This window comes from Herpailurus yagouaroundi, unplaced genomic scaffold (genome assembly GCF_014898765.1).
Source record: "Herpailurus yagouaroundi ecotype Mexico unplaced genomic scaffold, PumYag 140, whole genome shotgun sequence".
Taxonomy (NCBI): Eukaryota; Metazoa; Chordata; class Mammalia; order Carnivora; family Felidae; genus Herpailurus; species Herpailurus yagouaroundi.
In genome coordinates, this window is record NW_024412395.1 from 32,491,429 (window position 1) to 32,506,929 (window position 15,501).

At 40.7% G+C, this 15,501-nt stretch overlaps 1 protein-coding gene across 5 annotated transcripts in view; it reads left to right on the forward strand.

Annotated features, from left to right (window-relative positions):
- Window positions 1–15,501, forward strand: part of LYPD6 (LY6/PLAUR domain containing 6) — a 124,867-nt gene that overhangs the window by 93,342 nt on the left and 16,024 nt on the right. For all 5 annotated transcript variants that reach the window (XM_040475020.1, XM_040475017.1, XM_040475015.1 and 2 more), the window contains 2 exons: window positions 4,594–4,782; window positions 12,304–12,402. In XM_040475020.1, coding sequence (XP_040330954.1) covers window positions 4,665–4,782; window positions 12,304–12,402 — 217 coding nt within the window. In that variant the 5' untranslated portion in view covers window positions 4,594–4,664. The remainder of the gene's footprint in view (window positions 1–4,593; window positions 4,783–12,303; window positions 12,403–15,501) is intronic.

Here is a 15,501-nt window from a genome sequence, read left to right on the forward strand (position 1 = left end):
CCACTTTACACTTACTAGGCTATAATGAAAACTATTTTTTAATGAAAATAAGGGTTGGTGAGGATGTGGAAACGTTGGAACACTGGTCTTTTACTGATGGAAATGTAAAATGGTGCAGTCACAATGGAAAACTGATGGACAGTTCCTCAAAAAGTTAAACACAGAGTTACCATAAAACCCAGCAATCCCACTCTTAGGTATATACCCAAGAAAACTTAAAAATATGTCCACACAAAAGTGTGAATGTGAATGTTAATAGCAGCACTATTCACAGTAGTCAAAAAATGGAAGACACCCAAATGTCTGTCAATGGGATAAATGGATAAACAAATGTGTTATATTCATGTACTGAAATATTATTCAGCCACAAAAAGGAATGATATACCCATTCATGCTACCACATGGATTTATCTAGAAAATATCATACTAACTGAGAGAAACCAAACACAAAAGACTATATGTTGTATGGTTCTGTTTACAGAAAATGTTCCCAATAGGCAAATCTATAGAGATGGAAAGTAGGTTAGTGGTTGCAGGGGTGGGGAGAGGAGGGAATTGGGAGTGGCCACTAATGGGTACAAGAGTTTTGAAGGAAATGTTCCAGACTGAGTGATGGTTGTACGAAATTATGAATATACAAAAAAAAAAAAAAAAACCTCTACTGAAGTAATACATGCTTATCAGAAATTTTTGAGCATACAAATTAAGCAAAAAGAAAACCATTAAAATAATTAGAAATTCTAAACCATTTTGGTGTTTTTTCTTTTTTTTTTTTTTTTTTTTTTTAATTTTTTTTCCAACGTTTATTTATTTTTGGGACAGAGAGAGACAGAGCATGAATAGGGGAGGGGCAGAGAGAGAGGGAGACACAGAATCGGAAACAGGCTCCAGGCTCTGAGCCATCAGCCCAGAGCCCGACGCGGGGCTCGAACTCACGGACTGCGAGATCGTGACCTGGCTGAAGTCGGACGCTTAACCGACTGCGCCACCCAGGCGCCCCTTGGTGTTTTTTCTAATGATACATAAGCCTAGAAAATACATACTTCCTCTTTTTTTTCTAAAAAAGGAACAATTTCATGAGTAAAGTGTGTTGGGATAATCAAGTTTCAACTATTTTAAGAATTTGGAAACTCTAAACACATGTGTGAGCACACAAAATGGAGACATGTGCTTCAAAGGGATATAAGAGACCTATGCTCTCTCAATATCTTTTATACAAGTAAAATCTAACTAAAGGGGGAATGTAAAGGTCATGGAGGTGGGACATAGACCTTGGAGGGTGGCTTGGAGGAGATATGGAGAGAGTGTAGATGGGCATCACCCATCTGTTTGCTTCGTTGATGAAGGATGGCAGGAGGTCACCTGGGTCTGCATGAGCCTAGGCAATATCATAATGTTGGTGGCAAGACGTGCCCTCCTCTGTCTTGCACCTGCTTTGTCCCTCCCTGCCTGGCTGGCCATGGGGCAGATGCTGGGGAGAAAGAGACGTGTGGATTGTGATTTGTCATACATAGTAGTTCGGGAAATTGTTATATTTTTTTGATTTAAGGAAAGTGAGCTAGCTGTGTGTTGAACCCAAATAAATGGCACCATATTTACTTTCAGTTAGAAGACAACATTTGCATCATAGTTACCTTTACTTAGAAAACTACATTGACTTTAAAACTACATTTTGAACAAAACAGTAGTAGTAAAAATATTGGGAAATATTGTACAGTATTTACCGTGTGATGGACACTATTCTTAGTGCTTTATACTATGTTACCTAATTCTCGTAATAAACTTTTGAGGTAGGTAGCATTATGATCCTCATTTTGCAGATGAAGAAACTGAGGCACAGAGTGGTTAAGTAACTGACTTAAGGTTGCACAGAAAGAAAGCATTGGAGCAAGGTTTCAAATCCAGGCATCTAGCTCTTTACCTCTTTGCTCAGATGTAGCACACACATGCTGTGGAACGAGGGTTTGTGGCTGGTAACCATGCTACGGAGGTAAGGTAAATTTCAGATGGCATTAAATAATGCTTAGTGTGAGTACTGTGCAGAGGGAGACCTTTAAACCAGTAACCGGAGGAATACTGTGATTGAGAAATGCTTTTTTTTTTTTTTTTCAACGTTTATTTATTTTTGGGACAGAGAGAGACAGAGCATGAACGGGCGAGGGGCAGAGAGAGAGGGAGACACAGAATCGGAAACAGGCTCCAGGCTCTGAGCCATTAGCCCAGAGCCCGACGCGGGGCTCGAACTCACGGACCGCGAGATCGTGACCTGGCTGAAGTCGGACGCTTAACCGACTGCGCCACCCAGGCGCCCCGAGAAATGCTTTAATAAATGCACTGTTTGGTACATATGAAGTATTGGTGTGGACAGTGAGGTTCACATTAAAAAGAACTTAGGTTGGCAGCTCGTTGATACTTAATGTTAGGTTATATCAAAATAAAACCCGATAGCTTTCCTCCCCATCCCTCTCAAATTGGACCCTGCTGCAGACTGTGAGGAGCTGAGGCGTGATGATGCAGGGTAGATTTGCTCCTCAGGTGCAACCATACCTGGCCACAGTGGATGTAAAATGGAGCACTACTGCGTTCATTTAAGATGAGATCATGTTGGTCTCTGTCATTCGGCGGAGGAGAAATATCATGAATATTTGTTTTCTTACCATGTTTTTCAAACAAGTGCCTAACACGGTGCTTGGCAGCCACACTCATTAAGGGAGCAAGCAGCTTATTCTCCTCTTGAATGCACATTCGCCTGGGGAACCAAATGTAAACGGAAGATGGGGAATGAGCATGAAATTGGCAAGGCTGGCATCATCAAGCTGCCACAGGGTGATAAGATTTCTACTCTTATTTCCTAATAGTTTGTCGATTTTTTAAAGAACAATGAATGCATCGATCCATCTGGAGTTCATATGAGTGCATTGTGTATTGTTTGGTTTTGGTTAATCTTCACAATTTTTAATTAAGTTATCATAATACTATTCATTTTGTATTTTCCTGTTCTGTAATTTAAAAAAAAAACCACTTATGTCAGTTGTTGTGTCTATTCGAGTGTTCTATTTTCTGTATTTATTTTTATATTTTCTATCCTGTTTTGATTAGTATTCATTAATATCTGATTAGTTCATATTGATTTTCTGTATTGATTTTGTTTTGTAATATATTTACTCTTGATCTATTTATTTTGACAAAATAATTTTAGGATTTTGTTATGCCTTTTTAAAAATCTCATTGAATCTTTGTGTTAAAATTTGTAAACAAAATGTCCAAATGGTGTTGGTTTTTTTTTCTCCACCAGTTTAAAATAAGGTGAATATCTAACATCACCCCTTTTGTGGGCAATAGAATGATGGTATTTGCAAAAGAGTGGAGCCTGAAGAACAGACTCTACAGGAAAGCAATAAGATGGCAAGAAAATAACACGTATAAATTAAGATATATATCTACATTCCTAGTAAGTTGGACAGTTGAACCCTAGTAAAAAAATTGACTGCTCTCGGGGCGCCTGGGTGGCGCAGTCGGTTAAGTGTCCGACTTCAGCCAGGTCACGATCTCGCGGTCCGTGAGTTCGAGCCCCGCGTCGGGCTCTGGGCTGATGGCTCAGAGCCTGGAGCCTGTTTCCGATTCTGTGTCTCCCTCTCTCTCTGCCCCTCGCCCGTTCATGCTCTGTCTCTCTCTGTCCCCAAAATAAATAAAAAAACAAAACAAAACAAAACAAAAAAACGTTGAAAAAAAAAATTGACTGCTCTCAATTTTAATTGAAAAGGACAGAACCAGAATAAAGGATAAAATGATGATTGCTTAGTGCTACTGGGATCCTTTGACCTCATTTTATTAGTTTAAGTTTATACACCTTGAATCAGTCTTTGGAAGAACAGAGTATCGCCTAGAGTTTGCAAATGTGGAGTCAGTGGCCAGACTGTCTCCGTTTGAATCAACTCCTCTGCTTATTTGCTGGACTTCAGTTTACTGAAAATGGGTAACCCTCATAGGGTTGTTGGGGGAATTAAGTGATATATTTGTAAGGGCTTCAACAGCAGCCGGCCAATATTATTAGTTAAGGAGATTTTGAGCTGTAAAGGCACTTTGTGTTTTGGGAGAGGCCAACTTACCTACATTTCTTCGCGCACCCCCGCCCCCCACCGCGAATATGAAAGCCTACCTTGTGTAGGTTTGCTTGAGCACCATGACACAGGACGTCTGCACTCTCATACCTGGCTGTCACCACTATCAAGGAAATGCTTCTGAACTTTTGTACTTATTTATGTTGCATTCTGGCAGACATCCCCTAGCCTTCTGGCAAAATCCTCCTGGATTTCATTAAAATTCAATCTCTCTTGATACCATCTCTGCTGGATATTAGGGGGGTTGGATACCAGTGGAGCGTTAGCTACCTGATTCGGGATAGATTGGGGCTGGAATGTTCTAAGTGCTCTAAAGTTACTGTTTCTAAAGTTTCTCTCCATGTCTATCCACTTTCTTGTGCCTTTGGCTCCCTGTCTCCCTCCAGCCCATCCTACCAACACAGGAGCTCTGCCAGGTCTCTCCTGGTTTCCTCGAGTGGGACACTGAGATGAGTCTTATTTTATATTTCAGGTGCGAGTTCTCTCCCATTGTCCCAAGTCCTGGCTCCCAGGCCCCCTGTATGAGTGACGCCTCAGTCTGCCATGGAACCTGGCCCTGCCCTGGCCTGGCTCCTGCTCCTGAGCCTGCTGGCGGATTGTCTGAAAGCCGCTCAGTCGCGAGACTTCACAGTGAAAGACATTGTCTACCTCCACCCTTCAAGTAAGACTCTGTTCTCTTCACTGCAGAAATGTCACTTTGCTTTGAATAAGATGTGAGTTGAAAATGGACAGGAGAAGGCAGCCTTCCATGCAGGGGAACCTTGGATGATTTAATTGGGGGGTGCAGGTGCTACTGAAGATGTTGTATGTTTTACCCTCACCTTTTTGTAGGGTGTCTGTTTTTTTATTTTAAGGCAAATTGTTAAGGCTTGTTTCCTCTGTTCCCAGCACAATCGCTCTGATTCTGAACACCCTTCCCTTTAACTTGTGCCAGCTCTCAATCAGTTATCAAAGTGAACCGGCATGTCCCAGGAGGAAGGTATTTGTAAAAGATCAGTCCTTTATAGGCAAGATAATAGCTGGTCTTCCTGTCTGTGCATCTGATTCTCAGTTTCAGCATAAATTGCCTCCCACAACTTCCTATTCCCTATCCCTTTTGGTTTCCTGTGTTTAAGAATCGTCTAGGGAGTGAGTGCATAATAATGTAGATGCCCAGATCCCTTTCCTGGGGTGTCTGACTGCACATATCTGGACGATACCCATGAATTTTTGCTTTTAGCAAGAATTTCAGATGCTTCTGTTACATATTCTAAGGATCACACTTTGGGAAACACAGAAGATTTACTTGCTGTTTGGGTCTCCATCTCTGTCTTTATCTTATCTTTTATTTCTGTTTGAATCCTCTTCTGCATTGCCCCTGTGGTGGTGAGAGCCGGGTATAATGGGTATATATGGACCTTTAGCATTCGCCCTGAGGTGTATTATTCTTTTGAAACGTTCTGTTCAGCAAACATTTTTTGAGTGTCTGCTGTGTGTCAAGCGTAGTGATAGGCATGGAAAATATAAAGGTAAATAAAACATAGTTCTTGCTTTTGAGGCTCTTATAGTCCACTAAGTGGAGACAGCAACATGGATTCCTTCAGCGCTACACGGTTAGAATGATTAATGTGTATGTATTCTGGTTTAGATGAGAGGTGTTCCAAGGAATGCACAGGGGCTTGGATCTTGGGTCAGCGGCCAGCTCAACTGCTTTGTAGCCTTCTGGCTTGAAATAAATTCCCTAACTTTGTGAAGATTAAATAAAGGAATGCATACAAAGCACTTAGATGCGTGTGAGCCAACATAAATGCTCAATAAATGTTAGGGGAATCTTATTGTTAATTTCCACATTTCTAGAGTGGTTGAAATAATATACACCCTGTTGCATTATTTTGTGGACTAGAGATAATATCCATAAAATAGTAGGCACATATATAATAGGCAACTGGATGTTTGTTGCTTATGATGTTGTAATTGGCTTAGATGGTAAACTGAGGTTCCTGAAAATGCATCCCTCTAATTTTTTAACTCCAAGTACACTTTGACACGCAGCAAATAGTTTCTTCAGTCTTACTGCTATTGTGTACTCTCACCAGTAAAAGGCTGGTGCCTACTGGTTAATTGTGTGGGAAGATTCTCTGGCTGCTTGTTTTTGGAGGGCTGTTTATTTTAGTAACCATGAAAAGAAGGTGCTTTGATACTTGCTGTGTTTTTTAGGATTGCCTTTTGTTCTTTTCTCTAAAGAGCCATGCTTTTTTATTAGACTTGGTGAACAAAAATCTGAATTTCAATCTCGGTTTTGATTGCTAAATCCTTCAGCTTCTGTGGGGCTTTTCATCCGCTTCAGTGACTGACTCAGTGGTCACCTCGCTGAAAGACAGGCTTCTTCTGAGGCTGTGATTGTACACAGAGTGGGAAGAGAAATCAAGGGGATTGGATGTAAGTGAGCAAGAATAAAACAAACACACACACCACTTCTGTGCCAGTCTTAGGGGGGATCAGTGCCTGGGTTGAATAGGCCCCTATCCGAAAAGTCCATTTCGGAATGAAATCTCTGAAGCATGGGCTCTGCCAGGCCAGGGGAGCAATCACTCCTGCTCTCTAGAAGTTGGTGGGAAAGTTTATGTGGCCTATGTTAATTAAGTAGGCCATGGCCTGATTAAAAAGAATTCACCATATAGAAAAACTTGGTGGGGTTTTCTGATATGATTTTGAGATATGGACGATAGAGGATGTCATTTTGAAGCTAGATTAGACATAGATGATTCACCAGCAGTTCTGGGCAGAGTTTTTTTTTAGAGCCTCCGTGACTGGTCATGGGGAGTAAAAATTCTTACTGTCAGTGATTCCTACTGCACATTTCCCCCACAGTATTTCAGAAGTTTTTGATGTTTGTTTGCTTGTTTTTGCACTTTGATTTTTTAAAAGGTCATGGTCCTCTGCCCCTGAGCAGCACCCACTAGACCAGGTTTAGATGGAGTGATCTCTCTACAAAGAAGCAGGTTTCTGTAGAACATAGACCATAAAAAATACATGAGGGAGGTGTGGGATTATTCTGATTTTGAATTATTGATATAATCACCTCACTTTGTAGATGGAGGCACAAACAGCTTTTCTGGGGTCAGCAAGAGATTCAGTTTCCATTAATGTTAGCTACTGCTCGGAACCTACCCAAGGAGAAATCAATGATGCCAGAGATGTTGAGAAGGCACACAAGTTTTCCACACCAGGCAAGCAAACTCATTTGCCATGGGCTCTGAGTAGCCCTAAGAGATCGTAAGGGGACTGAGATTGAAACCCTGGTTGGGAAAGTTCAGCATCCCATGACTAATCTCCCTTGCTCCCTGGTCCCCTAATACTTGAAGATTCTAAAATTTAAAAGAAATCAACTTTATGGCTTTCAAATTTGAGGCACTGTCCTCAATAACATTCTTTTCTATAATTTGTTTTCTTTTTCATGTGAAAAATGATGAATTTCTTCCCACCCTATAATTAAAATACCAAAGACTAATAAAACATTCAAAACAGGAGTTAGTATTCAGAGAAATGGAGTGACTTATTTGGTTTCTAGATGTCACACGAGATCACAGAATTTAACATCCTACGTGGTTTCAACCAGTTCTTGGCCTCCATTTCTTTACTTATACTAGAAACCTTTCCTGAGAAATCCAGGTTTCCTCTGGTTGCATATTCTGAGTCTTTCCTTAGTCACGTTGAACAAAGGCTATATCCCTAGAGCGGGCTTGTTTATGCCCACATAGTGAGCCAATGACATTTTTGCATAATTCCAGACTATGCAAGTTTTAGGGAGTAAGGGCACTTTCTGGAAAGGTACCAGGAAATGCATTGCCATCAGAAATACATTCATAGTATTCAAGTTACACTGACAATATTTTGTTGCTAGATAGACTGAGAAAGAAGATCAATTTATTAGATTTCTAGAAATTTTACGTTTGCATCCAGTTTCCAAAAACAATGGAAATTAACTTGGCAAGAATAAAACAAGTTTGGATGCATTACCTATCAGCATACATTTTAAAACAAGATTCCCTTCTCACCACAGTTCTGGAAACTGAAGGCCTTTGTCCAGGCAGAAGTTCCAAGAGATGGAAACAAAGATGAAATCTCTTCCATCGCCTTACGAATGAATTATAGTCGGTTGAACTATGGCTGACCATGAGACTTAATGGACAGATTACATTACAGGAAGTAACTGGGCACTTTGGCGTTTCTTTTTTTCTTTACAATCACCTACTCTTGAGGGACCAAGGACTTATGCCCTGAAATACAGAACACTAAGCTTATTAACTCTGTGATCAAGAGCCAAATTAGATTCATTCACAGCTGGGGCCACAACGGTTTGAAACTCTACTTGCTCTGTAATGCTTTGAAGTAACAAAGAAGAAAATAACACATCTCTTAGGAACCTCCTTCCTTCCTTTTAAAAAAAGAACTTCTTTATCAGATGCAGTATCAATTAGCAAGTTACTGGAGACAGTTGCTCATCTGTAGACCTTAGTTTTGGTTAAATATTTCCAGAGGGAGGAACTTAACCATTTATGTGGTATTGTGCTATAACTGGCCACTTAAAGCTGAGTCTGTTTTGGAGACAGGTCATTGAAAAGGGTTTGATTATTCACTGATCAGTAGTACCTCCCAAGGTGCAAATACAAGTTCCTATAAGCAGTACGAGGCTGTCATGGTTGACAATCACACAGATACGAAGTTGTAGATTTAAAAGTAAAACTCACCGAAAATAAGATCATTTAATCTGATTAATTGTAAATGATATGTGCTGATAAACGCATTCAGATTCAAATGATTTGAACAAAGCTTCACTTTGCTACCATAGGGCTTTAGCCCATATTCCTATTTAAGTTTTTCTATACTTTGGGTTAATTTCAGAACCCAGGCCTATCTGTGTAAGAAATGACAGTATTTAATTTAATATGTCACTCGTCTTGCAAAAGATCATTTTGAAGAATCTATTAAATAATCCAAATTTGGGAACACTACAACCTATTAGTGCCAGGTTCTCAATAAGTTTATTCTTGTAGTGGCTGGATCATCAATCTTCATTCAGAGTTCTTAATTTATCTCTTTGATGGGAAAGTTTCCAGGAATCACTAGTCCAACATTCCAGTGAAAAGTTTTACTGGCTGCAGTGACAGACAGATAAAATTGGATGCTCTTGTGAATTAATCATGCAAGCTGAAGTGGTACGGCTAGCTTGCAGTCAGAAACCTTGGTGAATATGATGATAAGTTTTTGAGAAGTACTTTTCTTTGACAAATCATTTACATCTTTTTTTTTCAAAACTCTTACTTGGAGAATTCTTCAAATTTTACCAGCTGCCTTAAAGTTCCTTTAAACTTATTTATGTATTACATATTTTTTAAATTATTATTTTCTTAATATTTGCTTTTGAAAGATAGCATGTGCAAGTGGGGGAGGGGCAGAGAGAGAGAGGGACAGAGGATCTGAAGTGGGCTCTGTGCTGATGGCAGAGAGCCCAATGCAGGGCTGGAACTCAGGAATCATGAGATCATGACCTGAGCCAAAGCTCCACCGACTGAGCCACCCAGCTGTCCCAATATATGACACACTTTTAAATTGATAGTGAAACTATTTTTTTAATGTATCCGATAGGACAGTGTCCTAAAATATTTCGTATGGGTTTTCTCATAACAATATTTGTAAAAATAAGCTAATTTAAGGGTCCATAAGAATATTTAATGTCTTTGGAATTCAGGAAGCTATTTGTGTTTAATTCTTCAGGTGTGCATATCTAAGTAGAATCTTTCAATACAAATGTAACCCACCTATCTTGATGGTGGGATGTGGAGACCTAAAAATTATTTGTGTGCGGTTTTACAAAATAGTTTACTTCTGTTTTACTATAACTGTATGTTAGGGAGAACGTGTTTCCCCACAGTGACATTTCCTCATTGGGAATGAAGCAGTTGGATGGCCGCTCTCTGTCCCTCACAGTCTAAGGCAGTCCATGCACTCACTTTCATTATGCTTATGAACTTGACTCACCAACTACTTGCAGGAACATAGTTGGCCCCTAAAAATGTCCGGTTATTTGTCTTTTTTAGACAGTTTGAGTTTTGATCATGTTAGGTTATTGACTGTTGTCAGAGTCAACTCTGTGAGATACTGCAAGCTCTTCTATGCAAGGTGAAAAGCAAAGTTAAATCTGGCCCATAATTTTGGCCTTAAGCTGCTGCCTCCTCCTTCATTTATTTTTGATAACATACTTAATTGGTTCCATGTGGGCAAAGCAATTTACCCTGAGATGATTATTTCCACCAGTGGGATGTGCAGGCTCAGCCATCTGCGAGGGAGAACAGTTGGCTCCTGAAGATGAAGTGTTTGAGTGTTTGTAGTTTTCAAAGAGGCCAGGTAATTTTACAAATTAAAAAAAAAATACGAAAGTTCTGCTTACGAGAGGCAAAACTCTAAGTTGAGTAAGTAAAAGCATATCAGTGCAAGTAAGAGCGCATCAGCGAAAAGGACAGCGACAACCTGGCATTCCTGGCATCCTCTATGGATGCTCATCCTTAAATGCCCACCAGGCCCTGCATGCGCCGGGCACTCTCTAGAGCATGACTCACCAGACCCCCCCTGTGCCTGAGCATAAATGAAGGCAAGGATACAAGTACCTTTAGAGTACTTGTACTCTTCAGAAGGCAGGAAGGGCCAATTAAGGGGTGGAGAGGGGGAGGGCTAGGAGGGCCTCCTGCAATTACCCATCCCTCAGACACAAGCTAAAAGCCTGTAATGCCTCCATATCCACATGTGCCTTCAGCATGCTGCCCTGTGGACATTGGATATGGGCCCAAGACAGCCCTTAGGAGGGTCACCTCTGCACAGCATAGATTTTAGTAATGAAGACTCTTCTTAGCTGATACTTACCGTCCCCGGGCATTCTTAACCATATCAAGTCAACCAGATAAAGACATCAGATTGAATCAGAGAAATTGTCACTTTTATAGGTCAAAAATGGTCAAACATAAGGAAATTTTTAATGATTCAACCTAATATTTATATTTACATATCGACATAGCTATATAAGTGGACACATAAAAATGAATCACTGGAAATCTAGTGTGCCTATTTTTTTTTCAATGTTTATTTTTGAGAGAGAGTGTAAGCGGGGGAAGAGCAGAGAGAGAGAGACGCACACACACAGAATCTGAAGCAGACTCCTCACTGCCAGGGCAGAGCCTGATGTGGGTCTCAAACTCATGCATAAACTGTGAGACCATGACCTGAGCCAAAGTTGGATGTTTAACCAATTACACCACCCAGGTGCCCCTAGAGTGCCTATTTTTAATTGAAATTTTTATTGAGACAATTGTACATTCATAAGCAACTATAAGAAATAATATAGGGAGATCCCATGTTTACTTTACCCACTTTCCCCCAACAGTAACATTTTGAAAACTATAGAATAATATCACAACCAGGTTACTAACATTGATATAGTCAATCCACCTGTCTTATTCAAACTTCCCCAATTTTCCTTGTGTTCATTTGTATGTGTGTATATTTAGTTCTACACAGTTTCTCACATGTGTAAGTTTGTGTATCCATCACCAAGTCAAGACATTAAATAGTTTTAATAGCACAAGAATCCCTTCTATAAGCCTCCCCTCCCCCACCTTCCTCTCACCCTGCCCCCCAACCGCTCCCATCCCTAACCCCTGGCAACCACTAATATTGCCTCCATTTCTAAAATGTTGTCATTTTAAAAATGTTAAATAAATGGAATCATACAGAATATAACCTTTGGATTGCTTTTGTTTTCACTTCGCATAATTTCCTGGAATTTCATTCAAGTTGTTGAATGTATTAATAGTTTACTTTTATTGCTAGTATTCATTCCATAGTATTGAGGTACGCAGTGTGTTTAACCATTCATTCATTGAAGGACATCTGGATTGTTTCCAGTTGTGGGCTATTACAAATAAAGTTGCTGTGAGCATTTGCATATAGGCTTTTGTGTGACTTTTAGTTTTCATTTCTCAGAGATAAATGCCCCAGAGTGTAACTGCTGGGTCATATAGTAGTTACATGTTTAGTTTTGTAAGAAACTGCCAGGTTTTAGAATCCTTTTTAAAAAATGAAAATGTCTACCTTCAGGATTCTGTGCTCAGTCTAAAAAATTAATTTTTTCTCTTGATCCTTTTTCTAGCCACGCCATATCCTGGTGGATTTAAGTGTTTCACCTGTGAAAAGGCAGCAGACAATTATGAGTGCAACCGATGGGCTCCAGACATCTACTGTCCTCGAGGTAAACTCTCAGTATACAGATTGGGGTGCTCATGAGTGAACAGCCTTGTTGACTTTGATGCATAGGTAGAGAGAGGCATGCTTGAAATCTCAGCCACTTCTCTTGTCTAAGGCTGTTAGTAGATCTCTTATCATCAAAGGTTCTCAGAGACATCAGCTAATCATAGGATTGCCCCCTTCCTCATGAAGCAGCATTGGAGTGCCAGTAGAGGTAAGTGCTGGCTTTGGCTGCCCTCTTCCCCAGCCAAAGGGAGGACAAGAGGAGAACAACCAGCCTTTTGGCCACTCTTTGAAGCATTAGTCATTACACAGTAACTTCCTTTATGTAAAGTTTGAATTGATGTTCATATAAAGATCCCATTTATTGCATATTTTGCCAGAGGCTTCTCTTCTGAGACTGCATGAAAGCTAGAATTCTAAATGCCATCATTGCACACACACACACACACACACACACACACACACACACAACCCTGAGCTATTTAAGCCATTAAGTTCTTTTTGCAGGAAGAGATAGATGCCCAATTGAAGCATGACATTTTGACCCAAAGGCCCATTTCAAAATGAAGTAGATGCTTCACATCCATATTTGTATCTCTTTTATCCTTTTGAATAAAAAGATGGTTATATTTAGCTATGGAGTCACTGTTAATTGGCTATTTTAATTTTGGAGGAGAGTCGGTTCATTTGATGGAGAGATGGTGAGGACAGAACATTTTATTGACAAATGTTTGAGTTGAGTCGTTAGATGGGCTTCACTGATGACTTAATCCAGTTGTTGAAATGACTGAACACACCAACCCTGAATCTATTATATTTTTACATAATGCAGGAGTCTCATACCCTAGTGGAAGGCATCCTGTCTTCCCTGGAGGACTGGACATTGGGAGAACATGGAAAGTGCAATTAAAAGACAAGTGTCAGCTGCCTAAGCCAGTAGTATTTTGCCCATGAACTTCCATCTAGGCTGCCCAGTAGAAACACTTATGGATCTCTTCAAAATCACTGGTCCTCCCTAGACCAGTGGTCCTCAGTCTCCAGCATGATCAGCATTCCCTGGATGGCTTATTAAAACACAGATTTATGCCTCTCCCCTTGCCCCATTCCTGATTCAGTAAGTCTGTGATGGGGTCTGAGAATTTGCATTTCTAAGGAGTTCCCAGGTGATACAGATGCTGCTGGTGCGGAGACCACATGGTAAGAAATGTAGCTCTAGGGAACTTGAACCTGCATCTCTGAGATGAGGGCCCTGCGCTGGTGTAGTTCAGTATCACAGGTGATTCTAATGAATGGTCAGGGACAAGAACCACTGGGAGCTCCTCCCCCCACTAATAGAGAGTGAAAGGTACTGTTGTCATTTCTAGCTTCCTCTTGTTTACTTTTAGGTTGAGATGTTAATGGGGCCCCAAAAGACCACAGGGAAGAGAAAAACATGGAGATGCTAAAGATTGGCTGATTCACAAGCTAGATATCCAGCCATCCCGGTAATCAAAGATAAGTCCTGTCTGCATTGCCTTCTGCAGTCCTGTGCTTATTTTGGAATAAGCCAGTGTTTTTCTAACGTTTCCCCAGCAGAGTGAACATTTGGGTAGGTTGCTGATGGATTTGGTTTAACCACCACTTCTCAAACTTGATGGTACATTGAAATGAGGGAGGAGGGACGGGATTTTAAAACACTGATGCCCGGTCCGTCGTCAGGGATTTATATTTAAATAGCACAGGGTATGGCTGAGCATAAGGATTTTTGAACTCTCCCTGGGTAGTTCTAATATGCAGCAAAATTTGAGAACCACTGTAAACAGTGACTCTGGACAAACACAGGGTGATTTGCTTGGGTAGCCAATCAACTTTGGGATGGTTCCAGCAGGGACAGAGCTGGCAGATTAGCTTTTGAAACCATTGCTACAAGTCAGACATATTCAGAGGAAATGTGGCAGTGCTTTCCTCGGTATTGCCTAGCAAAGAGGATGCAGAGGACAAGGAAGGATCGTGAACTGGTGCTCTCAGGCTTTGGGCCAGATTTCATAGAGGCCCAGTCCAAGTCTGATGGTGTGCAAGTATATCCCTGTCACAAAGGAAAAACAGGTGACCGGTAGCACTCTGCTTGAATTCCTCTCAGGAAAAGAGGAAGATCCTTTCTGATGCTTTCTTCAAAGGTCAAAATCTATTCTTCCAAAGTACAGATATCTGAAAGTATCACAGCGTTCACACAATTTCCCCCTTTCCCCTTTTTTCCTCCCACTTTTATCTTTTTGTCCTTACATTTATAAAGATAAATGGAAAGTGTTACCCTGAGGCTTCATGACACAGAACCACCACGCCAGGCTTTTGGGGGGCATCATGCAGTGAAAGATAGGAATCTGGTTTCTTCGTTCAGGGAGCTCCCCAGTTAGGGGAGATAAGATCTGAAGGTATCAAATGTCAAAAATATCAGGACAAAAGCAAGTACCAAATGCAGTCTGGCATTCAGTGCTGTGGGAGCTTATGGGGACAATTACTCTGTGGGGACTGAGGTGGCCAGTGGCAGCATTGTGGGCTGAGAAGAGGCAATAGCCCCACGAGTAGGCAGCAGAAGTAGGATGTTGAAGAAGACGTGTCTTCTGAGAAGTCACGCGACTCAAAGGTACGGAGATGGGATTCCCAGGTGTGCTCCATGGACAGGGAGAGACCCGAACTGGGTACAGCAACTAATTTGTGTCGGAGAATAGTAGGAGCAAAGTGGTGGAGTTTGTTTATTTTTGTGAGGCCTTGAACATCAGGTAAGGAATGGGGACTAAAGCTGTAACCTGAGAAGAGACGAAGCCACGGTCAATTTTCTTCTTTCTCTGGGTTTTCTCCAGATTTTTCTAATGATGAAAATGGCATCATTATTATTAGATTAAAATATGAATTGTGTCTAACTACTGAAAACTACTGACTGACCCTAGATTTATTTTTTTCTGTTTGTTATTAGTTTGGAGCAGCTATAGGACTACCAACAGGCTTTGTAAGCAGGGCTCAGTAGCTGCTATGGAAAAACATCCTAGCTTTCTGCGATATTCCTGGGTTTTTGTTTATTTTTATGACACATTTAGCTAGGTTTTAAGTATCACATGATGTG